The 23,443-nt window shown below is 40.6% G+C and overlaps 1 protein-coding gene across 1 annotated transcript in view; it reads left to right on the top strand.

Annotated features, from left to right (window-relative positions):
• SYCP2 (synaptonemal complex protein 2) overlaps window positions 1–23,443 on the top strand; it is a 69,800-nt gene that overhangs the window by 19,986 nt on the left and 26,371 nt on the right. Inside the window, 17 exon segments of the mRNA XM_066626430.1 lie at window positions 133–228; window positions 1,559–1,619; window positions 2,136–2,281; window positions 3,439–3,513; window positions 4,975–5,133; window positions 5,244–5,340; window positions 8,953–9,107; window positions 11,105–11,188; window positions 11,285–11,334; window positions 11,475–11,608; window positions 11,714–12,087; window positions 14,565–14,689; window positions 17,123–17,159; window positions 18,391–18,464; window positions 18,559–18,616; window positions 19,998–20,053; window positions 21,600–21,651. Coding sequence (XP_066482527.1) covers window positions 133–228; window positions 1,559–1,619; window positions 2,136–2,281; window positions 3,439–3,513; window positions 4,975–5,133; window positions 5,244–5,340; window positions 8,953–9,107; window positions 11,105–11,188; window positions 11,285–11,334; window positions 11,475–11,608; window positions 11,714–12,087; window positions 14,565–14,689; window positions 17,123–17,159; window positions 18,391–18,464; window positions 18,559–18,616; window positions 19,998–20,053; window positions 21,600–21,651 — 1,833 coding nt within the window.

Below are 23,443 nucleotides of genomic sequence, written 5' to 3'. Positions count from 1 at the left end.
CTGGCCCGTCTGGAGTATGGAGTATAGGATTGAGCTGAAATGGAGAAACTGATTATTCTGATTCTGTACAAATACGAATATTATGTATAATTTTTTTAATTGTGGTTTTTTTGTTTACTTGAATTTTTTTAGCTACAAGTACCAGTGGATGATAATCTTGAAGAATTTTGGGTTGATTTTAATCTTGGAAGCAGAAGTATATCCTTCTATATTGCTGCAGATGAAGACGTAGGTCAAGTTTGTTGTATTGTTCTAAACATACAGTATTGAGAGTACTAATACAGGAGTGCCTTAGGGGTACTTCATGCGTTACAAGAAAAAGCTAGTGCTTCTAAAAATATGTACCTGTGGCAGAAAATATCAAAATTAGTTTTTTAGTAAACTGCCTGAAGCAGCCTTAAATATAATGGCAAATATAAATAGTATATGATAAGTCTGAATGTACTTTTTTGCAAGTTGTACAGTATCTATTTTTTAGTTGGGCCCTAATTCCCTATATTAACTACAGTTTTACTAGCATTCACATGCTCTTGCCATGAAAGTAGCAGCCTAAGTGAGGCAATGTTTTCCTTGACTTGTCTTTCATACTGTTTTCAGCTATGTTTCCTACCTATGATATTATTCCAGTGCAAGTTTACAACTACAGAAGTGTGGTGGCACCTATTTGATGATTCTTAGGAAGAAACATTAGTTCAGAGCTGATGTTGCCTTTCTTTGAAATTCCTCTGCTCAGAAATCCCTCTTTCTGAGTGGCAATGTACACAATCGTGAAGAATCAGAATGTGATTTATAATAAGGTTTACTACCTGTAGACACTGGTCACATGCTGCCTGAAAGGTGCCATCTCCTAGGAGGCTGAATTCAGTCAGGGTTTCCAGTGGTTAATCTAGAAGCAAACAGAGGTGTGGCATCTATAATAAAACTTACTAGTAGGTCACTGGGTAGTAGTTGAAGCCCTGGCCCACAGGTCCTTGTCATTTTCTCATGGACCAGTCCTGCCTAACAGTATTTTTGGCAGAACATGCGTTCTGTCAGCACAAGCTGCTACAAAGCAGCTGTAATGTGCTTTGTGGCTATGCAAGCAGCCAGCGCACTGGCAGGAAGTCTGAAGCCTTCCCACACAGGCCAGTGGACAGCCCACTGGAGCAGATAAGCCTGGCACAGGTAGGGGATGGAATGGGTTGGAGGATGAAACAGGGAGGAGATGGGGCAGGGGATACATTTAGCAGTAGTGGCACCTGGCATATCCAACCCCCCTTCCCAGGCCTGAGCTGCCTGCATGGGTCAATGCAGACTTGTGCCAGCAATATTGTTGGCACAATTCCAAGTTGATCCATATTGGCTGCTGGGGCTTCCCTCAGGAAAAAGGGGACAAATGTCTCTTTACCCCGAGCAGAGACTGTGCCGCTTCATCACTACACAGGGATTTAGGTAAGTTTGGACTGTCAGTTACCCTCCAGGATAACTAGTAGGCAACTTGGAGCAAATTCATTCTAGAATGTTATTGCATTAAAAAATAATATAATAACTTCTACTTTTCTACAAATGTTCATTTTAGGGTCATCAGTGGGAAACTGTAAGCATACCTGAAGAAGAAGTTGAAAAATATATTATTGAAGGTATTGGTACACAGGAATTAATTTCTTGCTCTCAGACTGCAGTTTCTGTTTAAGGGTGATATGTGGTATTCATGATAATTTGTAGAATTCTTGCTAATTTCTTTTTTAAAACAAGCATTTTTTTCATTACACTATAGTCTTTCAGAATTGTATGCAGTCTTTCCCTTTTTGGGGGTGCAATCCTAGCCCCTTATGTCAGTGCATTCCAGCACTGACATAAGGGCAATGCAGCTCTGAGGTAAGGGAACAAACATTCCCTTACTTTGTGGAGGCCTCCGTGAGTGACACCCAACTGCAGGATGCAGCACATGTCCCATTGGCACCACTATGCCAGTGCCGGAAAGCACTGACATAAGGGGTTAGGATTGTGCCCACACTGATTTTTTTTTTCATTTTTTACAGTGTAAGTCCATGATTAATATACAAAGGATATACAAAGGATGTAATATACAAAGGATAGCTGCTTAATACTATGCAGTATTACATACTTAATCAATATGCTTCATCTTTGTGCAGAAAAAGACAAAAAGACATTAACAATAAATCTAAAAGATCCAATGTCTGTGAGTAATCAAACAGGGGAGAAAATAATATTGCAGTTTGATTCTGCACTAGAGATTATGGATGTAGCAGCAAAAGTTTATGGTGCAAATAAATGTGAGGTAAGATTAAATTTTTTTTTCCTATTTTCTATATACAGCTGAAACAAAAATGACTAATCACTGCTGAGTGTTTTTAGTTCTTTTCATAGTTGATGCTACTGTTGATACTGTTCTTTCAAAGGAAAAATAGCATATTAGTATGTAGGTAAGTGTCCCAAATGAACTAAGATGCTCCAACAGTTATTGTAGAACTACCCCCTTCCCCCCCCCCCCCAAAGTGGCAACTTGTTGCTCAAGATGTTGAGCAGTTAAACCATTGCACAGAATTGGGGAATAAGTACTTGCAAGAACAAATAGCTATATAATATTTTAAAAAGAGGAATAATTGCAGGTTCTGAACTGACATGAAATAACAATTCAGCAAATATTGTCTTTGTGAAAATAGCTTACAGTGTCTCCTTTTTTAAATGTGTTCTGAACTTGCTGTGTCTCTTTTGGAACTAACTGCAAAAACAGTAGGGAAGGTTTATCCATTTTTTGTTTGAAGGCTTTCCTCCAGTGATGATGAATTAGTGGACTCATTTTCAAAGAGAATTTTAATACAGCAGATTAAGGCAGTGTTTTTAAAAAGTCATGAATCTGAATGTTATAGTCTTCCTTTTCTATGTATAGTTAGAAACAGGGTCTAAAATTAAACAGAAGACTCTTTTTCTGATTACTCCCCACCAACCCTACTAGTTTGCTGCTAACAATAAAACAGGAGCAGAGACAGTGAGAGGGTTTTAAAGAAAAATACAGTTCACAAGTGTGTACATGACTGTACATGTCCTTAACTTTGGAACAGGGAATCCTATAACTATTCCCTTTGCATGGGTGTGTGAGACCTCATGGCATGCAGGCAGCTGATCAGAGCTCATGGAGAGAGATTTTTCAGTTTGATGAGCTCTGGAGGAGAGGGGAGATGGGAAAGCCAGGTAGGGACACACCCCCATAGGTCAAAGAGGATGAAATAAAGTTCTGAGACAGGTAGCCCCCAAGTCATCTGCCTCTTGGACAATATACTGCCCCCCTAATCTCCTGCAGGCAGCATTGTATATACTTTCCAAGATAAAGAAGCCAAACTTAAAAACATAAAACCTTTGATCTTTTTTCCTTTTTTAATATTTTGTACTGTAATGTAATATGTATGTATTATAATATGTTTATGTATTTTTTAGGGATTTACCAGGAAGAACACTATGTCAGTTGCCAAAACAACAGTGCATGTAATTTTTGATGAAAGTGGATCACAGGTACATAGTTATAATAAAGCAATATTTTAATTATATGAGAGCACAACTCTGTATAATAAAAGTAGAAGAGGAACATGACAGCCACACATGTTACTGATTTTTATAATTTATCTACACAACTTTTCCATTTGCAATTCTGTGCTGTTTAAAAATAAGGTTACAAACTTATGGTACTTATGGTAACTACATAAATCCAAGCAAAAACAACTGGATGTACCTCTTTAATGAATTGTCTGGGTCCATTTCAGTCTGGTTTCAGGCCAGGGTTCCAGATGGGGACAGCCTTGGTTCATGACCTACACAGGGGGAGTGTATCCCTGTTAGTCCTGCTGGATCTCTGGATGGTTTTTGACAAGGCCCAAACACACTCAAATTGTAGTGACATTGAACCAAATCCAATTTTCCAGTGCCAGTGCAACTGTGCCAGTGGGGCATGCACCATTTTTCCTCTTACCTCAGGGCTGCATTGCAGTTGTACTGGTGCTGGAAAGTTGGTTCGGATTGGACCCATTGTCATCCTATACTGAGGTAACAGAAATCAGATTTTTGTCCCAATCCTAAAGGTGCTTAGCGCCACCGGAACAAGTGGCAGTGCTAGGTGCCTTCTGGCTATTACAAAATGGTGACACACTGGAGTATATGGCCTGGCTGCTGTTGCAAGCAGTGAACAGCTAACTCCACGCACCAGCAAACTCTGGGTGCCCACTGGCCCCTGTGAGTTTGCTCAGGGCATGGGAAAGAGCAGGGAGGGGCAGTGATGGGGGTAGGAAGGAGAATAGGACTGGAAAAGAGGTGGTTTCGGCGGCAGGAGCGCATGCCTAAACCTATTCCCCTTTCTATCCTTGATCTGCCTTCCTGGGTCCATGTGTACTTGCACCAGCAATATCATTGGTGCAGATCCAAGTAGACCTGTTGGGCCAGCAGGGGCTTGCCCTGGGGCAAGGGAACAAATATTCCTTTTTCTTGAGGAGGCCTCCAGAGGCTGAAACTCCCCCATCCCATTCAGTGGGCACCATGTTGGTGCCTCTGCATTGCCACATGGGGAGTTAGGGTGGATTGGGCTGTTAAAATCTGTTCCTCTAACCTTTCACATTCACTTGTCTTTTGAATAATTCTTAATGAATGAGAAGAAAATTGTTGCTAATACATCAGTCATTCTGAAAATGGGTTTTACTTTTCAGAATCCTTACTAAATAATTAAAGGGATATCTTAATTCAGCTCTGATCCAGAGAAGTGCAGCAACTTTTTAATTTAGTTATTCTTAACGGAACCACCCATATTGCAATGCAAACCACTGTTTCCTACTATTTGAAAAGCATCTTGCAGTGTTTGGAGAATTGTCTATGTTTATTGATTGTACTGTAGTCTTGTTGGATGGAATATTTATTTTATTTTAAATATTTTTACAAAATGTTAAGTGTTTAATAGGGATACTATTTTTTTACAACAATATTGATCAGGTTCTTGTGCCAGAAAGTCAGGTATCACCATTGGCAGAAAAAGTTTGTAAACCACTGAAGGAAAAAGGTAGTTCTTCCCTACAACATCAATATCTTCCAAAAGAGAACAATCTGAATAAAAAAGATATTAAAGTGGATTTTCCAACTGCTCAATCCAAGGTGAGCATATTTATAAAAAATGGGGATATAAAGGAAGAAAGCATATATTACATTGCATCGTTGCATTAATGGTGTTTTAAACTATGATTATTATTATTTTTTAATTTAAGATCACTCCAGCTAGAAGGAAGGTATCTGAAGCATCCATGATTGTGCCATGCATTGCCAGATTGTCTAGGCAGAGTCCATTGGTACCAGCTAATGCTTGTAAGTTAAAGAGGAAGTTATTGTTTATTATTAACTAATTTGTTTTTATTAATGTTGGGTGTTTGTTGTACAGAACGTTTCACGTTGTCACAGCTGAGCAACAACTACTGTTTGTAGTTTTGGAAACAAAACAAAACATCTTTGATAAGATCTCTTAAACAATGCTTTTAATTTTTTTTATTTTCTTTAACAACTCTTTATGAAGTTTGGAATATATTGAAGGAAAACTGCAAAGCAGATATGGAGCCCTCTGATACTATGAGTATTTGTAGCACCTTCATGAATCATTCAACCCGTATGCTATTTTAAGCTGAAAATCCCCCCAGTGCGCCTCTGAAGAGGCGATTTGAGAGTTGCCTAAGATTATCCCTCCCCCACATGGCTGACTTGTTTTCTTTGATTTATAAATCAGAGATGCTTCTAGATGGAAGCAGGTCTTTATCACACACATTTGTACACACATCTAGTTTGACACTATCCATCCTTTATTTAATACACATTAGCTCCCAGTACCAGAGTTGCTTTCACCCATCTGGAAAAGGTGATGTGTGAAAGGGTTTTTTTCAGTCTCTTTAATAGTACTTACCTTTGAGATGGCAGGATTCTTGACCAACAAGAAAATATAATAATAATATAATAATATACAGTATTTATATACCGCCTTTCTTGGTCTTTATTCAAGACTTTATTCAAGGCGGTTTACACAGGCAGGCTTATTAAATCCACGCAGGGATTTTTACAAATTGAAAGAAGGCTCTCTCTTTCAAGAACCACCACATTCAAGATGTTACGCTCCGATCTGGTTTAACATTCTGGCCTCCATCCTCCCACGCTCCGAGCAGATGGAACAGCTCAGCTGCAGCTTGCCAGCTGCTTCAAGGTCGCACGGTGCCGGTGGCCTCGAACTGGCGACCTTGTGGATGTTAATCTTCAGGCAAATGGAGGCTCTACCCTCTAGACCAGACCTCCTGCCTGGAGGAGGCCTAAAATGCCTTAGGATTTATTTTAAAACTGATATTCTGTCTTGCCTGCCTAAAATGCCTTAGGATTTATTTTAAAACTGATATTCTGTCTTGCTTTTGCAACAGCCCAAGGTGATTGACAGCTAAATTACAAATACTTTAGGACAGGGGTGTCAAACTCATTTCATACGGAGGGCCACATAGCATTTATGATGCATGCTGAAGGCCGGAAGTGATGTCATTAGGCAAGAAGTGATGTGATTAAACAGGTCATAACCAAAAATAAACATTTTTTTCTCACTTAGGAACTCATTAGCTGCAAATAACAAAAGAGAAACTATACAAATCTGGATCATATTTCAAGATATGGGAAAGCCCAATATTCATGTGGGCTGCCCTTTCAGCAGTAACACCTCAGCACTACTCAGCAGTTGAAAGCCTGAGGGCCGTATAAAAAGCTTCCGCAGGCCACATCCGGCCCCTGGGCCTTATGTTTGACACCCCTGGTTTAGAACAAGATATTTCTTTAAAGAAATACTCCTAGCAGTTGGAATAACTTGATGCAACTTTGCTAAATTCTGGTAGCAGCAGTGAATTTTTTGTGCAGCCTGCTTGAAACTGTTAGAAGAGGGAAAGTCAGCAGCATGCTGTGGTGGAAACTGATGAACCCAAAGATTCATTTTGGAGTAAGCTTTAGTTGTCCGGTTGATGATAAGCACATGAAAAAGATGTGTTGCTGAGCATGTTGTCTACATCAGGAACATGATTTCCAGATCTAAAATGCAAAGATTTCTTTTTTACAATTTCACAGCCCAATCCTATGCTGCTTGCCTGTGCTGCGGTAGAGTAGTGCCAAAATGGCCACCACTATATCTCGCAGGGCCAAGAGGACAGCCGGAGGTCTTCTCGGGTTAAAGGAACATTGGTTCCCTTACCCTGTGTCAGGACCAGGCAGCTCCTATGGGACTACTTGGATCTGTACCAGTTCCACAGCTGGTGCAGAATCAAGTAGCCTGTGTAGGTCTTTCAGGCATGGGAGGGGAGGTAGGATTAGGTGGCAGCCTCTGCTGCCGTCCCTACCCCCTTCCTGGGCCTGAACTACCTCCCATGTTGCCCTCCCCATCCAGTTTTGAACCTTCCCATTTCCCCACCCAGGAACGCCTCCCTGCCACCTGGTGGGGAACTTACTGTCCGTCGCTCCCGCTGATCTTCCCACTAGTGCAGAGGCCCAGCACCAACTGGTGCTGGCCTCTCCATTGTTGCTGTTGGTCTCCCAGCCACCATGAAGTGCCTTAAGCACTTTTGCAACATCAGTTGCCTGGGTAGCACGTGTGAGAGATCATCTTAATCATAACATAAGATGATGCTTCCCAGTACCATGCCACTAAACCTCAATTTCAGCATTATTCTTGCTCTGAGGGTAAACAACTTCAATCATTTGCATGTGCTGGGGAAAGTTAAAAGTTTCCCTCAGATTTTCAGCTGAGTAAAAATCTCTCAAGGTTTGCAGTATTAATTTCAGAAATTCTTATTTTATTAAAACAGCTGTTTTGTCACATGCCTCTCAACACTCCTGACATCTGTCAGCAGCGAAGAGTGAGAGCATGAGCCCTGAACAAAAGAATTCCCAACTTTTTATACTTCATTTACACCCAATTCTTTTGCATATGCATCATTACAGAAAGATTTGGCTTCATGCCAAATAAGGTAAGGTTTTACAATTTGGGCCAATCAGAACCTAAAACAATACACTACTTCTTTGATTGGATATACATATTCAACCAATGACCCATGCATATTCAAGAACATAGCATCTTCTTATAGATCACAGCATCCCTCTTCCCTGAGAATTCATCCCTACATTCCTGAGGTGGGGCTTTCTTCCTGAGTTATGCACAGGATCTTATCTTTTTGATCTACATTTCCTTTTGGAGTGTGAGAAGACAAAGATTTTAGTTTCCCATAGGGATGTTCTTAGTCCCAGCTCTACTAACCTAAATTAATATCTTAATGAAAGTACAATTAATAATATATAATGTAACTTAATGACTAACTAAATAAAATGATTAAAAGTGAGCATGACAGGGTCACCGACAAATTGTGATTTTGCATTTCCTCAACACGTGGCATGCTGGAATTGGACTTTTCAATGTATAGTACTTTATTTTAGGGATTCTCAGACTTCCCCCAAAACAGCTGTGCCTCACCTGTTTTGCAGTGGAGAGGGCGCTGCAACCCACCTCCTTTTATGGTGCCCAGCCTCCGCAGGCCTCTGGAAGCAGATGGAAGTCACTTTCCAGTTCCTTGTGGAGGCCTTCTGAGGCTTGCAGTGGTCCAGTTTGGCCCCCATTTGTGTCAGGAGGGTACTAGTGTGGAGCCTGTTGGAGGCATGGGTGGGTGAGAGGGCCCATCCCAGAACCCACTGAATGCAACCCACAATTTGTGAAACCCTACTCTATGCTGATGAACAATTTCATTTACAGCATGTAATATCAGTAACTCAGTGAAATGGGTGTTCCTAAGAATAAGAATACCAGATGTCGATTGATGTTTGAAACTTCATTAAAAATCCATGATAATCTTTGTTTACTGTAATTTCGGTGCAAGCAATAATGTCATTAAAATCACTCAAATATGGGCTTGTTTCTAGCAACTCCTCGAAAGGAACGTGTTAAAATGCCTCTTCAAATGATAAATGCTGCTGAAAAAATGGACAGTTTCCCAATATGCAAGGGAACAAAGAATTTCAATATAGTAGATGATAATGTGATTGCATCTTCTTTAACCAAATCTCTTAAAAATAAGGTAATTATTGTATGTATATATGCATAACTTAAGGTAGATTCAGACAACTGAGAGTCACATGTAAACTTGAAACCCATAGTCATAAACAGTGCAGAGCTGTAAGCCCAGAGCTATAGGGGAAAACTTGCATTGCCTCAGTTCTTGAGGGGTGGGATGTGTGCCTTCCTGCTCAGTTTTCTTCTGACTATTGCTATAGCATTACTAGCATTTCTGAAGGGACTTCTTAATCATTTTAATTCTCTTTGTTTTTGTTAGAGAGTCTGTTCATTTTCTTCTAGTTCAAAGGTATTTTTTTTCCATTAGAGTTTTCTCACATGTCTGTGCTGCAACAATCTCATTCAAAAATGAATATCATTATGGGAGAAAAATATCAGCTTTGGATAGATATGGCTAATGTTTGCTTTGTCTTGTTGGAAAGCATAAGGTAGACTTTTGGAGAAATTCATCAAGCAGGCTAGGTACTCTGCTCATTCAGATTTAGGGCATTCCTTCGGGGTAAAGGTGATGCACTCATTGTCTCAGGTTAGCCCACGGAACCTCTAGCTGTGAAAACCCTCAGGGTTTAGAAGTCTTTACATTCAACCATGCCTCTTACCCTAGTCTTTCTCCTCAGTGTGTGCTCCTCTAAGGGATTGTTACCTAAACAAAAACTACTGGTACAGGATTGCTTCAGGTTGCTCAGGGGATCCTAAAATACTAAAAACCAGGATTGGAAAATCCATCTTCCATCCTAAAATAGGAAAAACTGGGTTTGGAAATTGGCTCCTCCTACAGTCTACAAGAAGAAGAAAAAGAGACACCTGATCAATGAACCTGTGCATCAGTCCCTGAGTCAGCTTCCCTCTTCTGATCTTGTCTTGTTCTAAGATGTAGATTTTGTTCCCAATCATTCAGTCCCTAAGCATACTAGTGTCCACCTTGCTGGTGATCCTGACTTCCACTTCAGCAGTGGTACCATACAATTCTACCCCATCAAAATCAATCTTTGGCACACTTACGGCACACTCCTATCTAACTTTCCAGCACTGATGCAGCTGTGCCAACAGGGCACATCCTGCATCCTGAGGTGGGAGGGGGTAGGCCTCCTTAAGGTAAAGGAAAGTTTGTTCCCTTACCTTGTGGCTGCATCAGTGCTGGAAAGTTGGATAGGATAAGGCCCTTAAGCACAAACTGAAATAATCTATTTACACAATGAAGTGTTGTGCTCCTCCAGGTGTGTCAGCTAAGCAGTCATCCAAATGTGGGATTGCACAGAATCCATGAAGAAGAGTAACAGATTGTTTACTTGTAACAGGTTCTTCAAATGATCTGTTTGGTCACACAGCCTGTCCTCCTTTCTGACTACCCAGTGTGTCATTCATCTGTGGAACTCGTTGCCACAGGATATGGTGATGGCCTCCCTGGCCTAGATGCCTTTAAAAGGGGTTTGAACAGATTTATGGAGGAAAAGTCCATCACAGATTACAAGCCATGATGGGAATGCATCCTGGTTTTAGAAGTAAGCTGAATGCCAGATACTAGGGCATTGCAACAGGATACATGTATCTTGTTGTCTCATGGGCTCCCTGAGGCATCTGGTGGGACACTAAGATATAGGAAGCTGAACTAGATGGGTCTTGGCCTGATCCAGCAGAGCTTATGTTATGTTCTCATGTTACACCACCCAAAATTCTTTGATCTGGGTCTTCTAGTGATTATATTCCACAGTCCAAAGGAGAAGAGTATGATGAGGTCATACTGTTTCCCCAGTCTCTTTCATTTTGACCTACAATTACATTTCTCTTTACTGTATCTCTATTTTGCCTTTATTAGTCTGAGCCTTTCAGCTTAAACAATTTTAAGTCTTCATTAGTATGATGAGCTTTACTTTCTTTGAGGGATGTTAAATAATTTACAATTTCAGCTGTGTGAGCATCTATGAACAATGGAAAGTTAGGTATAAAAAACAAATATGCGTGCTAGTTATAGTGACAATTTCATGTTATGTTTAATTGTAGCACATTCCTGTTGAAAAAGTGGTCAATATGACCCATGATGAAGATTTAGATACTTATGAAACACACAAATTAGGCAAGTAGCTCATTTCAACTCTCGTGTTTTGAAATTGATTTGACATTTGCATAGAAAACATGATTAGTATTTAATGTCTAGTTTGATGTCTGTTTCATTTAGATTACTTAGACCTAGTTCCTGATTCTCAGCCAGTAGAAAGAAATGACAAACCCTTGTAAGTAGTAAAAATAACTGCTGACTGATTTGATAGTGATAAACTCTGATCTACACCTTTATTTTGTGTTGAGAGAAATTTTCCACACGTATACTTAAGGAAGATATATACATATTACTAAAATTAGCTTTGCTTTTCAGATTGCCTGGCATTCTGGAAACTTCTGTTGCTGAAATTAAAACCCAAAAAAAGCAGATGTGTTGGGTTCCTGAGAAGATAATAACACACTGTAACAAGCAGAATGTTAGTGCATCGGGAAGTATATTGCATCAAGGTTGAATCTGCACTCTATTTTTAATAACTTCATTTAACAGAGATAATTGCTTTTCTTAAAAAAAAATCATATTTTATTTAACATATTTTTCTTGTTTTGTACTAGCTTCTAATCTAAGTGATAGAGCTGCCAAGCAAAAAGCTTTCTCTTCAATATTTGAAAGTACTCCACTGTTGAGAAGCGAACAGTGTTGCAATGGAGAAATCCTGGAGCAGCAGCAAAATGAGATCTATAAAGTACCAGTGAAAAGTGACAAGAGAAACAGTACAGAGTCACAAAACGGTTTTATGCATTTGGATGAGAAAATATCAAAAAATAACAGCACAAAGGATGTTTCTAGTAAATCTAAAATTGCACTCAATGCTACTAGAATGAAAGATAGTTCACTAAATTTGAAACTAGTCACTGGAACTCATGATGAAACTAGCTTTGATGTTCCTTCTCCTAGAAGAGAAACTACTAAAGAGAAAACTAGTCAGGTGAAATATGTTTGGGCAAAACAAGTCTCCTTTATTCTTCTAGTTGCATCTCAGAGTTGTGGCTATTTTTAGTTTTTTGTGTCAAATTAGACATTTGCATCAAGTAATCACACCAGCTTATTTTCTTATCTAGAACATGTTCTTATTGATTGATAGACTTACAGCAATACAAAACAGTACAGGCGTATCCACGGTCTCATATTAATGGTTTTCAAATCCCCCCCATGCTCATTACTCACCTCTTTTCCTCTCTTCTAAAAAGGAAGCTTTTCCTTCCTTTCACTTTGCAACCAGAAGCAAACCGCAAGAACCTAGACTCATAGCTGCTAGAAGAATGCTCCAGGAAACACTAGAATGCTAACAGTTTGCTATCCACTTCCTGTTAACATTCTCCTTATCACCTCCCGTAGCATTCCTCTAGCAGCTATGAGTCTACTTTCTTGCTGTTTGCTTCCTGTTCCAAAGCAAAAAGAATGAAAAGCTTTGTAAAATATTTGCAAAGGAAAAGAGGTCAGTCATGAGTGTGACGGGAAGAAATTCTCTGCTGTTCACAGGTTCGAGTATCCACGGTAGTAGAAGGAACCTTTTCCCCATGGATACAGGGGGGCACCTGTATTAGGTTTGTTTAGTTAGTTTAAAATATAATTATGTTGTAAATCAATCAGCATTAACACTTAAATAGATTTTTTTTTTAAAAGGCCATTTGTATGAAAAAATTTGCCCTTAATTTTGACCACATTTACATGTTTCCTGGTACCTAACTGCACCTTAAAGGGTTTCAATTTGGAGGGGTTTGTATAAGCTTGAGGGCCCAACAAATGTGATGGATGAAATATGTTTTCATGTTTTTGTTCCTGGGTTAATGCAGCCGCAAAACTGATTTGAACGGGGAAACAATAAAAGGAGAGAGTGCTTGGTCTTTGGGCAGTTTTCCTAAACAAAATATAGACACCAGATGCTTTTTTCTTCTCCAGGAAAAGACAATAAATCTATGTATACTTTTCATCATGTAGGGTGGGGCTGGGAAGCAGCCTGGAAAAATGTCCTGCAGGGAAAGTGCTTAAGCATCCTCTCTACCTGTATTATTGTTCAGATAAGCGTCCCACAACTGTATTAAATTAAAAACGTTTGCTAGACACACCATATGTTTCTCCCCTCCTGTCTAAATTGACCCCCAACAAAATACAAGCATGGAACTTTAATATTGCTCAAGGAATTATTTTAAATCTTCGGACATTGTACCTAAAATCCCTTGTTAAGGAATATTACAGATGAGTAGCCTTATGAACCATGGTCAGCCAAGAACATTGTCTCTGGTAGGGGAAGGGGGGCATTCCTGATCCTTTGGGAATGCCTCTCCCACTACCAGGAGGCAGGGCCAATTCAAAACGTCTCTTCCTGCTGTGGAGGGCATCCTGTCCCCACACCATCCTGGAGAGCTGGAACATCCCTCTAATGCCCGGCAAAAATAAAAATAAAAAATACTCAGGAATGCTCCCCCTTCCTCACCCCAAAACAGGAATTCTCAAGTAAGAAATTCCTTTTTTTCTTTTTCCTTTTTGCAATTATATTGTGATGATGTTATCTGATACCAATTTGAGAGGGAAAAAAATAACTTCAGACGTGGCAACCATGCTTACAGTACTCAACTTCAGGAGGGGATGTATGTATATGCATGGGAGACAGAACTGCTAGGGGAACTGGCCTAGAAACAGGGTGACTGAAAGAAGTGAGGCAAAGTGGGCTGAAAAGCAGGGACCTGTGAAAATCATGGGACCTGTGGAGACTTAGAACTGAATAAAGGAAGAATCTTGGAGTAAACATTAGACAAAACCTCACATAGTGACAGGAGGAGCTGTGGACTATTGGTAAGAAGGAAGTGGACAAACTAGGAAAGTTTGAAGCATTGGGAACAGTAGACTTAGGGTTGCTATGTCTAGGTTTAGATCCTTGTATTGTGAGACCATGTTACAGGACTAAATATTAGCATCTACAGGACTAAGACTGCAATCCTAACCACACTTTCCTGAGAGTAAGCCCCATTGAACAAAATAGGACTTACTTCTGAGTAGACCTGTTTAGGATTGTGCCCTTAATGTGGGAAAAGACATGAGAGGCAATCCCCAGGTGTGGCATTGTGGGTGAAGCTACTTTGTAGCTGGAACAGTTTTGAAAGCTTCCATGAAACCAGGTGATTATTAAGCAATTGATCAACTATAGGATATGCCTCTAAAATGAAGAAGCTATCCTCAATTAACTGGATAGCTTCTCCTCCACCCCCAGATAAGGATCTAATGGGGAAACAAAAAACATCTTTACAACAGGTAGGACATCTCTTTGTTGTTGCAGAAATCTGCAGAAGACTTTGATTTTCTGAATGGCATTTCACAAAATGTGTCCTTTGGCTCTTAAGATTTCCTGATTTAAAAATTTAAGATGTTTAGATTTAAGAATTTTTTTTTTCCAAAATCTTACAGAAAGGAAGATCAAAAGAAATGGTTGAAGCAGCAAAAATGTTAATAAGTAAAATTAGTGACCGATACAAACAAAAGGATGTTATAAAAAGTACACGAAACTTGTGCCAATCATCTCCTAATGGCAGGTATTGTATGCACATATCTATTGTTTTTACTAGCTTCATTGGATAGCCACATGACTGATGCTTTTACAGCTGTGCAAGAATACGATTGGAAATAGCTATTTTGTGCTACAAGAAAATGGGTATAGAGGATTCAGTGGCTCTGTCTCATTTTTACCCATCCTTACAACTGGCATTGTCGGAAGGGGTGTTGAAACGAAATTGTTGAAAGGGATCTGAAATTGATCCAACTGAACAAATTCATTAATTAGATAGAAGGTCATAACAATAATATTATCCATCATAAACTGAAAATTTTGGTTTGATGGTTCTGAGTGTTTTAAAAAAAAATTAATTAATTAAAAAATTAATTGCCCCCCCCCCCACACACACACACCCAGTAAACACAACAAGGCAGTGGGCCCTCAGACTTCATGGGGGATCAATTTCAGGACTCCCAACAGATAATTGATTTCCATGGATACTGGGGTCCATGGAAAGCCCTTAAAGGATCTCCTGGATGCAACCAGAAGTACCTTCCAGTTGGGTCCAGGAGATGTTCTGAGGCCACACATGGCCTCCCCAGGCTTCAGAAAGCCTCCTGGAGGCATCAGAAAGGCACTTCAGGTTGCATCCGGGAGGTCAAGTGAGGCCCTCCAGTGCAGGATCATACCCAAACACAGTCAAAGCCACAGCTACAGAATTGTCAGATAAGGGGGCCCCACTAATGCCAATTAGCAATCTACTGCAAACCTGGAAATGGGTCCTATCTCCATACATTCTTGCACCCTTTAGTATGGATATCTACCTTGGGGATGCTACTTTCTCCTTTTTGGGGCATTCTCACCCTGAGTCAAAGCTGCAGATAATCTGCTGATGATTTGCAGCTTCTCTATGCCAACCCAAGTCAGGTTGAGGCAACTGAATTACACCCTCCACCCCAACCTGGAAAGCCATTGAAGTGGACTTTGGAACCCAAGCCCAAAGGGTCACCAGCCAACATCCCTGAGTCTGGTAGCCTCTGAAGATCTCCCCATTGCCAGTCAGCTGGGAGGAAAAAGTTGCTTCATTGTAGAGCTGGAACAAATTGAGCCGAATGGGAGTGAGCTGGGCTGCCTGCTGATCAGGGCTCATCCCCCAACTATAGCAACACCAAATCAGGTTCCCAATTCTCCTGCCCTGTGTCTTGTGACTGGGTAAAGATACCCCCACATTCATAATGGCTGTGAAGGGGCAGTATTATGTAAAAGTCGAACTACATTTTATAGCAAATGCATAGCATGGCCTTATATTTTGGGTGTGTGTGTGGGGGATCAAACAGATCAAAACGGGAATGGGGGCTTTTGTACTTTATCCATCCCCCCATTGGTTCAAATCCCAGTTTGGGCCCCCATGCACTGTTTTTACTGGAAGGTAAAAACTTCTGTTCAAAGCCAGTTGAAGGTTTTTTCCAGGATCACATTCCACATAGCATCTAGCTTGAGCATAACACTTTCCGCCGTGGTGTCCCACTCATTTTCATGTGGGCACCTAAGATCAGTCTCTAACCCCCCTTCCAGGTAACCCAGCATTACACCAGGCTGCTCTGATTTGTGCCAGCGATTTCGCTGGTACAGATCTGAGTTGTGCTCCAGTCACCTCCTAACCTGTCCTGGATACAGTGCAGGCCACTTGGCCTGCCTGTTAAAGTGCAGGTTAGGATTGGTTGCCAATGGAATAGGCTACTTAGTTGAAATATAAATAAATAAATAAAACGCTTAGCCAAATGGCTTTGGGGGAGATTAAAGTATTCCATGCAACCTCTCGACCTCTTTGCATCTCTCCTTCAGAAGCTCCTTTGTTTTGATTTTTGTTAAAGCAGTTGTTGTCTTGCTGATAACAGGATCTAGCCAGTTAGAGATTGTGTTTCCAGTCTTGTGATATCTTGTTTTATCTATTTCTATAATTTTATCCTGCCCTATATCAAAATACATTCAAGATAGCATTTAGCTCCTGTGCCATTGCCCCATTGATAAAATAGACTTTCTGATACAGTGAATTCAGTGAATGCTCAATGTTGTTGTTAGAATACAGTGAAATAGACTCATACTGTTATAGGTAGTTCCAACTCAGATACCATGATACCCTCACATGATACCATCATGGTAGTCAAAGCCGCTTATTTGCATGCAAGCTTTGCTTGGCAAGCATAAGGGTCACATCCAAACTAACGTTTCCGTGAATGGAGGTGTACTTTGTGAACCTAAGCACTCTTGCATGAGTGAAGTGCTCCTTCTGTTCATGAAAGTGGTACTCTGGATTTCTTATAAGTATATTCAGAATTGCAGTATCTTGCTGATCAGGATTTAATTTCAGTTGTTTTAATGCTTCTAATATCAAAACTAATATTTTTTTTGCAAATGAATATTTCTGGTATACATTTTATTCATTTAATTATATTTGACTACTCTTTTGTAGCACATCTTTAAATAAACCCAGTTTCAGTGATAGTAAGGTATGTTTATTTTTCCTATACTGCACAAATAAAAATGTATTTCAAAATTACATTTATGTATTAGAAAAATAAAAAGTATGTATTTCTATAACAAATTCAATTTCTCAGTCAACCAGTAGCTAGGTAGTTTAATAATTAGATGTAGAAGTCCTAAATGAAAGTCCATTTTTATAAGAAATGTAGAATAAATCATCCATAATATAGGGTCAGCATTTGTCATGGAATTTTCCATTTCACCAAATGAAACTATAGGAACAGAAAGAAATAACCTATTGTTCAAAATACAGAGGTATACCAGTACTCTTTTTCCTTTAGGAGAAATGGCATGTGTGTATTTTTATTACATTTTAAAATATTGACATTTACAATGTTTAAAAAGTCAATTAATACTCTAAATGTTGTGTAATAAGTTTTCTTGGAATAAGTATCACAACATTCATTCATTCATTTCCTGCCTTTCTACTTCTGAAGAGACACCCCCCCCCCCGGCAAGGTAGCTTATAATATTTAAAAAAGTACAATACTATAATAAAACTCTTAAACCAATGCTGGTCTCTATAGGACTTGGTGATAGAAAATGCCTCTGGCCTGGGTGACTCTTCTTTCTACTTTCCCCCCAGGGAACACAAATCTTGAGGTATCTTGGTGCTACATTGGATGGTTTTATTTTTTTTTTAAACTCTTTGAAAGCCCAATCCTATTCAGTGCTGAAATTGAGCAGACCAGAGGGCTCTTTGGGGTAACAGAACATTTGTTCTCTTATCCTGTGTCAAGTCCCAGCCTGCCTAATGGGGCTACTCAGATCTGTGCCTGCTAAATCACTGGCGCAAGTCCAAGTAGCCCCGTGTAGGGCTTTCAGACAAGACTGGGGGTTAGGGTACGGCAGAGGTCTCCTTCACCATCCCCAGCCCCTCCCAGGCCTGAACTACCCCTCCATGCCCTCCCCCACAACCAATCATTCCTCCCCACCTCTATTCCTCTCTGCCCCTGCATCACTTGGCACATCACTTACCAATCTCAGCGGCTGTTGCCTAGATTCAGCGCTGGCAGGATGGGATAGGCCTTCCCGCTGGTGCTCCCTGCTCACTAGTATAAGACTGAGTCATGAGTCATTCAGATTTCTTTCTTGGTGAAAGTCTTGTTTAACTAAAAGAATCGCATGAGTGGAAAATTCAGGGAAGCTTTGGTGGACCACAGACAAACCTGATTTTCTCACTTTTTTTATGCGCAGAAGAAAAGTTGGAGAAGAAGTTCTAGAAATTTGAAAACAACTACGCTGCTTAATGTTACTGCTGGACAGCTTATGTAAATAAATAATTTCATACATATATAATCATATTTTTGATATGAAGAGTATTGATGATAGTTCTCCTAAGTAAAGTTTTATCTCTTTTGCTAGGGATGATGTCTACAACTTTAACACCAGTGGATTTGATGAACCTACAATAAAGCTTGGTGTAAGACTACCATTGTAGTGTGGGAGTAACTATAAATAGAAATTGATTTTCTGTGTAAACTGCTATATGAACTCTTTCATTGAAAAGTGATAAATATTTTTATAACCTAATCCTAACCTGCGCTGGAACATGCAGACCAATTGGCCTGCGCCAGGTTAGGAGGTGGCTGTGGCGGCACCTGAAGTAAGGGGACATTTATCCCCTTAACCTATGGCACGTGCCAGCCACCCCCATGGGGCAACTCGGATTGATGCCAGTGAAATAGCTGACACAAATCCAAGCAGCCTGATGTAACATTGGACTGACTGGAAGAGGGGTTAAGATCTGGCCTAGGTTGCCAAGGCCAACTCCACACACCTCCCAGGCCCAATCCGCCCACCAGTCTGCCCTCCCTTGCACAAAAACTCCCCCTTTCCACCTCTGTTCCATGTTCCTACCACCCTCTCCCACCCTCACGCTCGCTTCCCTTGGCCAGTGCGAATTCACCTGCTCTGGGCAGCACGTAGGCCGGATCTGACCTCTGGAAGCCAGCACAGGTCTGTGCCGGCTCAGCCAGCACTCAGGATTGCACTCTTCATCATCATCAGTTTCAGGATCAAGTTCAGGGCTTGGCCCTACCATGTAACAGATTTGGGGATACCCTGGGAGGGCAGAAAATGGTCAATTATTATATTTTTTCACATGGTGCACATTGTTGGGCTATTTAAAATGTAGTTGATATAAATAATCAAAATGCATTTTCACATTTTGGCTATATTTTTCATTAATTTTATGTGGTTATAATTGATGATTGGTATCCATTTATTTTATGTCGTTATAAATTGATGATGTTTGATGATATTTTGATATATAGATATTTGAAGCTCTCTTATGCCGAATCATTTGTCCAGTCAGAAAAAGATCCCTTGAATACCTTTAATTTTATATATATAGGCACTAGATTGATTGAAAAAAGCGGTAATTCCATATGACACTATTTGCTTGCTTAATTATTTTCTCAGATACTTCTAGCGTTTTAGGTTGTGCTTTGACTTCTATGCATGTACTCTGAAGATATAGGTTCCTACCATTTTAATTGATAAATCTAATACTGCAGAGGTATATAATTAGACCTATATAAAAAGTGTTTATTTGGAAGAGGTTAACTAGCATACCAGTCCTATCCAAATTACAATATTTATAATGTTTCCTGTACTTTTCAATATTTTGACTAATTTCCCATGATCTTTCATAGAACTGTATATTTTGTTTTTGTAAACTTCTTTGCAAAAAATGTTAATATATGCTTGCTGTGAGGGATGTCTTTACAAATGGAAGGAAAGAAAAATCAAGTTCAAGCAGGAAGATACAGTTTGATTTTAACTTTGTATTTACATTTTAGATCCAAGAATTTCATGCTACTAAACTGGAAGTGACTACAAATCTTCTAAAGAAAATGTAAGCATATTTGGTTTTGAGTCATTGGAAAGTCCATTAGACCAAGGGTGTCGAACTCATTTCATAAAGTAAGCTGGTTAGCATCCATGGGGCCTTCTGAGGGCTGGAAGTGACAAATTTAAGCAGGAAGTGATGTCACTGAGCAGTTGGCAACCAGAAATAAGCACTTTTTCTCACCTAGAAACTTGTTACCTACAAATTGAGAGCCAGGATGGTGTAGTGGTTCTGGAATTGGACCAGGTTCAAATCTCTGCTAAGCCATGAAGCTTCCTGGTTCACCCTGGGCCAATCTGTGCCTCATCTAACTCACAGGGTTGTTTTGTAAACAAGAGGAGGGAAGGAATCATGTACACCACCCTGAGCTCCTTAGAGGAAGGGCAGTATAAAAATAATAAAAATAAATAAAAAATAAATGACAGAAGAGAAAATATGCAAATCTTGATCAGATTTTCAAGATATGGGAGAACCTAATTATTGCATGGGATGCCCTTTCAGCAGTACTGCTTCTGGTGAGCAGTGTTCCTTCTAATGTTTTTCTCTACTATGTGGAGCAGTAACCACTGTAATTTTAAAATGGGCAATGACCAGTCTGACTTAACTATAACAACCATGCCACCCATATCCTCTGATTCTCCGCTGACCAGAACGCACCCTCTGATGCTGTCTCCCTCAGGCACCACACCCTAGTCCTAATTTACTGACAGCCCAATACTAAGCTGCCCAGTGCACGGGGCTGCAGCGGCGCTGAAAATGGCTGCTGCTGCATCCAGCATGCTTCAGGCAGCTGCCACCAACTTCTCGGGAGAAGGGGACTTTAGTTCCCCTTCGCCCGGGTAAAGCAAGTAGCCCCCCTATGGGGCTACTCGATTCTATGGAGACCCAAAGGTTGTAATAGAATTAAGAGCCTCCATGTCAGGCAGCCTGACACAGAGGCTCTGGATCCAGTGGAGCAAAGCTGCGCCTGTCGCACCTCCCTGCCACCCTGCTCTCTACCCCCAAATGCTTCCTCTCAACCTCCCCCCCCCCACACCCCCACCTCCCTCTTTATTGCTCAGTGGTCCATGCGACCGCCGAGCGGTAGAGCTCTGGTGCTAGCCCAGCACCCGCCAGCGCTGGGTTAGCACCAGCGGAACACCAATGCTAAGGCCTGCAAATGTGCCTTATGGTACATTTGTGACAGTGCACGACAGCAGTGAGCTGGTGCTCTGAGATCATGATTGGGCTCTGACTTTCTTAGAAGTGTCTATCAGTGATCTGCACTCATGACTGGCTACCAAGCATCACTTCTGTCTGCACTCCCCCACCTCTCTGCCACCCGGCACAACACTTACTTGCCTTCCCATTGGCACTGCTTACTCCTTGGGTGCTGGAAAGGGCTTTATAGCTCGCAATGCTGGTGCTTACGCAGCATAGGATTGGGCTATCTTTTACCATTTAGAGGGGTCATTTTTGTAGACTTTCAAGTAGGCAAAATGCAAATTAAACCAATGAAAGTGTTTACTTAAGTTATAATCATTGCCATAAATTGATTTTTATGTGTTTTTAGGAATGATGTAAGTGATGGAAAAAGTACAAGACAAAAGAAACAAGACAAGAAGGTATTTAAAAACACACAAAAAAAATCTACAATTTCTGTATTTAGAACAGTTTCTTCTGTGGATACCATGTACGTAGTTACCAAAAAATCTACAGGTAATGACTGTAAACCACAGATAAACATCCTTATTTTGCATTTCTTATAAAGATGGACTTTCATTTAGAAGTCATACTATGATCAGTACTATAGTTGTGGTTGTATCATACTGTTACTTGTGTAGATTTGGACTCTGCATCTTCTGCCCTAACTTCTAAACTGGTAAGTTCTAACAGCTGGTTCCCCCCCCCCATTCAAAAAGGGTCCTTGGGGCTCAAAAAAGGCTAGCCCTCTTCCCCATTATGCTTCTCTGTCCCTACTCAGAAGAAGCCAGCTTCTGTGACCAAGAGGTAAGCAGGATTGCACTTGTTTTGGTGGAAGGAAATATGTTCAGACTCTTGAATGAGTCAAATTTCAGTTTTTATTTAGAACACACAAAAAATAATCTTGTCAATGAAACTCTTTTATGGTCCCTTAGATGGGCTCTAACAAACAGAGATGCAACATAAATTATGTTACCCAAGCTAGCTGATAAGCAAAGAAAAGAAAGCAGTATTTCCACTTTAACACTTTAGCAGTACGTGATAGCAAATGGCTAGTTGTAATAGAAAACCTAACCCATAGGTACTACAGATGTGCCCCCATATCCATGGGGGTCCATTCCACGGACTCTCCGCAGATATGGAAATCATGGATATGGGGGGTGCTATAAAGATAGAAGCCCCCTCTGTTTCAATTATCTGTGGGTATGGAGCCCCCCCCCCCACTGCACCATTACCTTTATTTTTGTTTGGTTGTGATGGCAGCATGGGTGTTCCTTTCTTTATCTTGCTTTCACTTCCTTAAGGACAGAAACACACATACTGCCATCACAACCATTCCAAAACAAAGGTAATGGCTGTGGTGGTGGTGGGGGGGTGTTCACTTATCTGTAGATAAGCCATTACCTTTGTTTTTGAATGGTCGTGATGGCAGCACAGATGTTTCTTCCTTTAACTTGTTTTCACTTCTTTAAACTTCAGATGATGTACAGGCTATTAGACATTCATGAATGTGATACATAAAGTATCACATATATTCAGGTGGCATATATGGTCTCAGTCCTGCCACTTATTCATATTTGTAAAGTAATATCAATATTCTTGATAGTCAAGAATAAACCCCATTGACTGGGTTTTAGGTAGTTATGACAAGTTGTTTTGTTGATTTCAGTATGACTTGTGGCCCAGTCCTAAGCGGCCTTTACACTGCGTAAACATCTTTATTGCATTTACAAATGTGACAGCACCAGTGCACAGCCTGACCACTGCCACATGTGGCAAGTGGTTGGGCCCACCTAATGATGGACAGCCTATGTTAAACCTATGCAGGGTGTAGGACGGAGGTGGGAAAGGGTGGAACAGGGCAGGAGGTAGGTGAAATGGGGAGGCAATGGGGCAAGGGAGGAGGGTGGATTAGTCCTGGAAAGAGGATGGGTTTGGTGGCAGCAGCACCTACCAAATACTAACCCCCTTCCTGGGTCCGATCCAACTTCCTGGGTCAACTCAGACTTGTGCCAGCTACAGAGTTGAGTTGACTGATGGTGCCTGCTGAGTCTTACCCCAGGCAAGGGAAAAAATGTTCCGTTACCTGATGAGACCTCTAGAGGCCAAAACAACCACAGGATACAGCAGAGGCCATGTTGCATGACTGTGCAGGGAGTTAGTTAAGATTGAGCTGCCTGTCATAACTTATTTAGCTCAATCTGCCCCACAAAT

This window comes from Tiliqua scincoides, chromosome 4 (genome assembly GCF_035046505.1).
Source record: "Tiliqua scincoides isolate rTilSci1 chromosome 4, rTilSci1.hap2, whole genome shotgun sequence".
In the NCBI taxonomy this organism is placed as follows: Eukaryota; Metazoa; Chordata; class Lepidosauria; order Squamata; family Scincidae; genus Tiliqua; species Tiliqua scincoides.
This window is presented reverse-complemented; position numbering and strand designations above follow the sequence as displayed.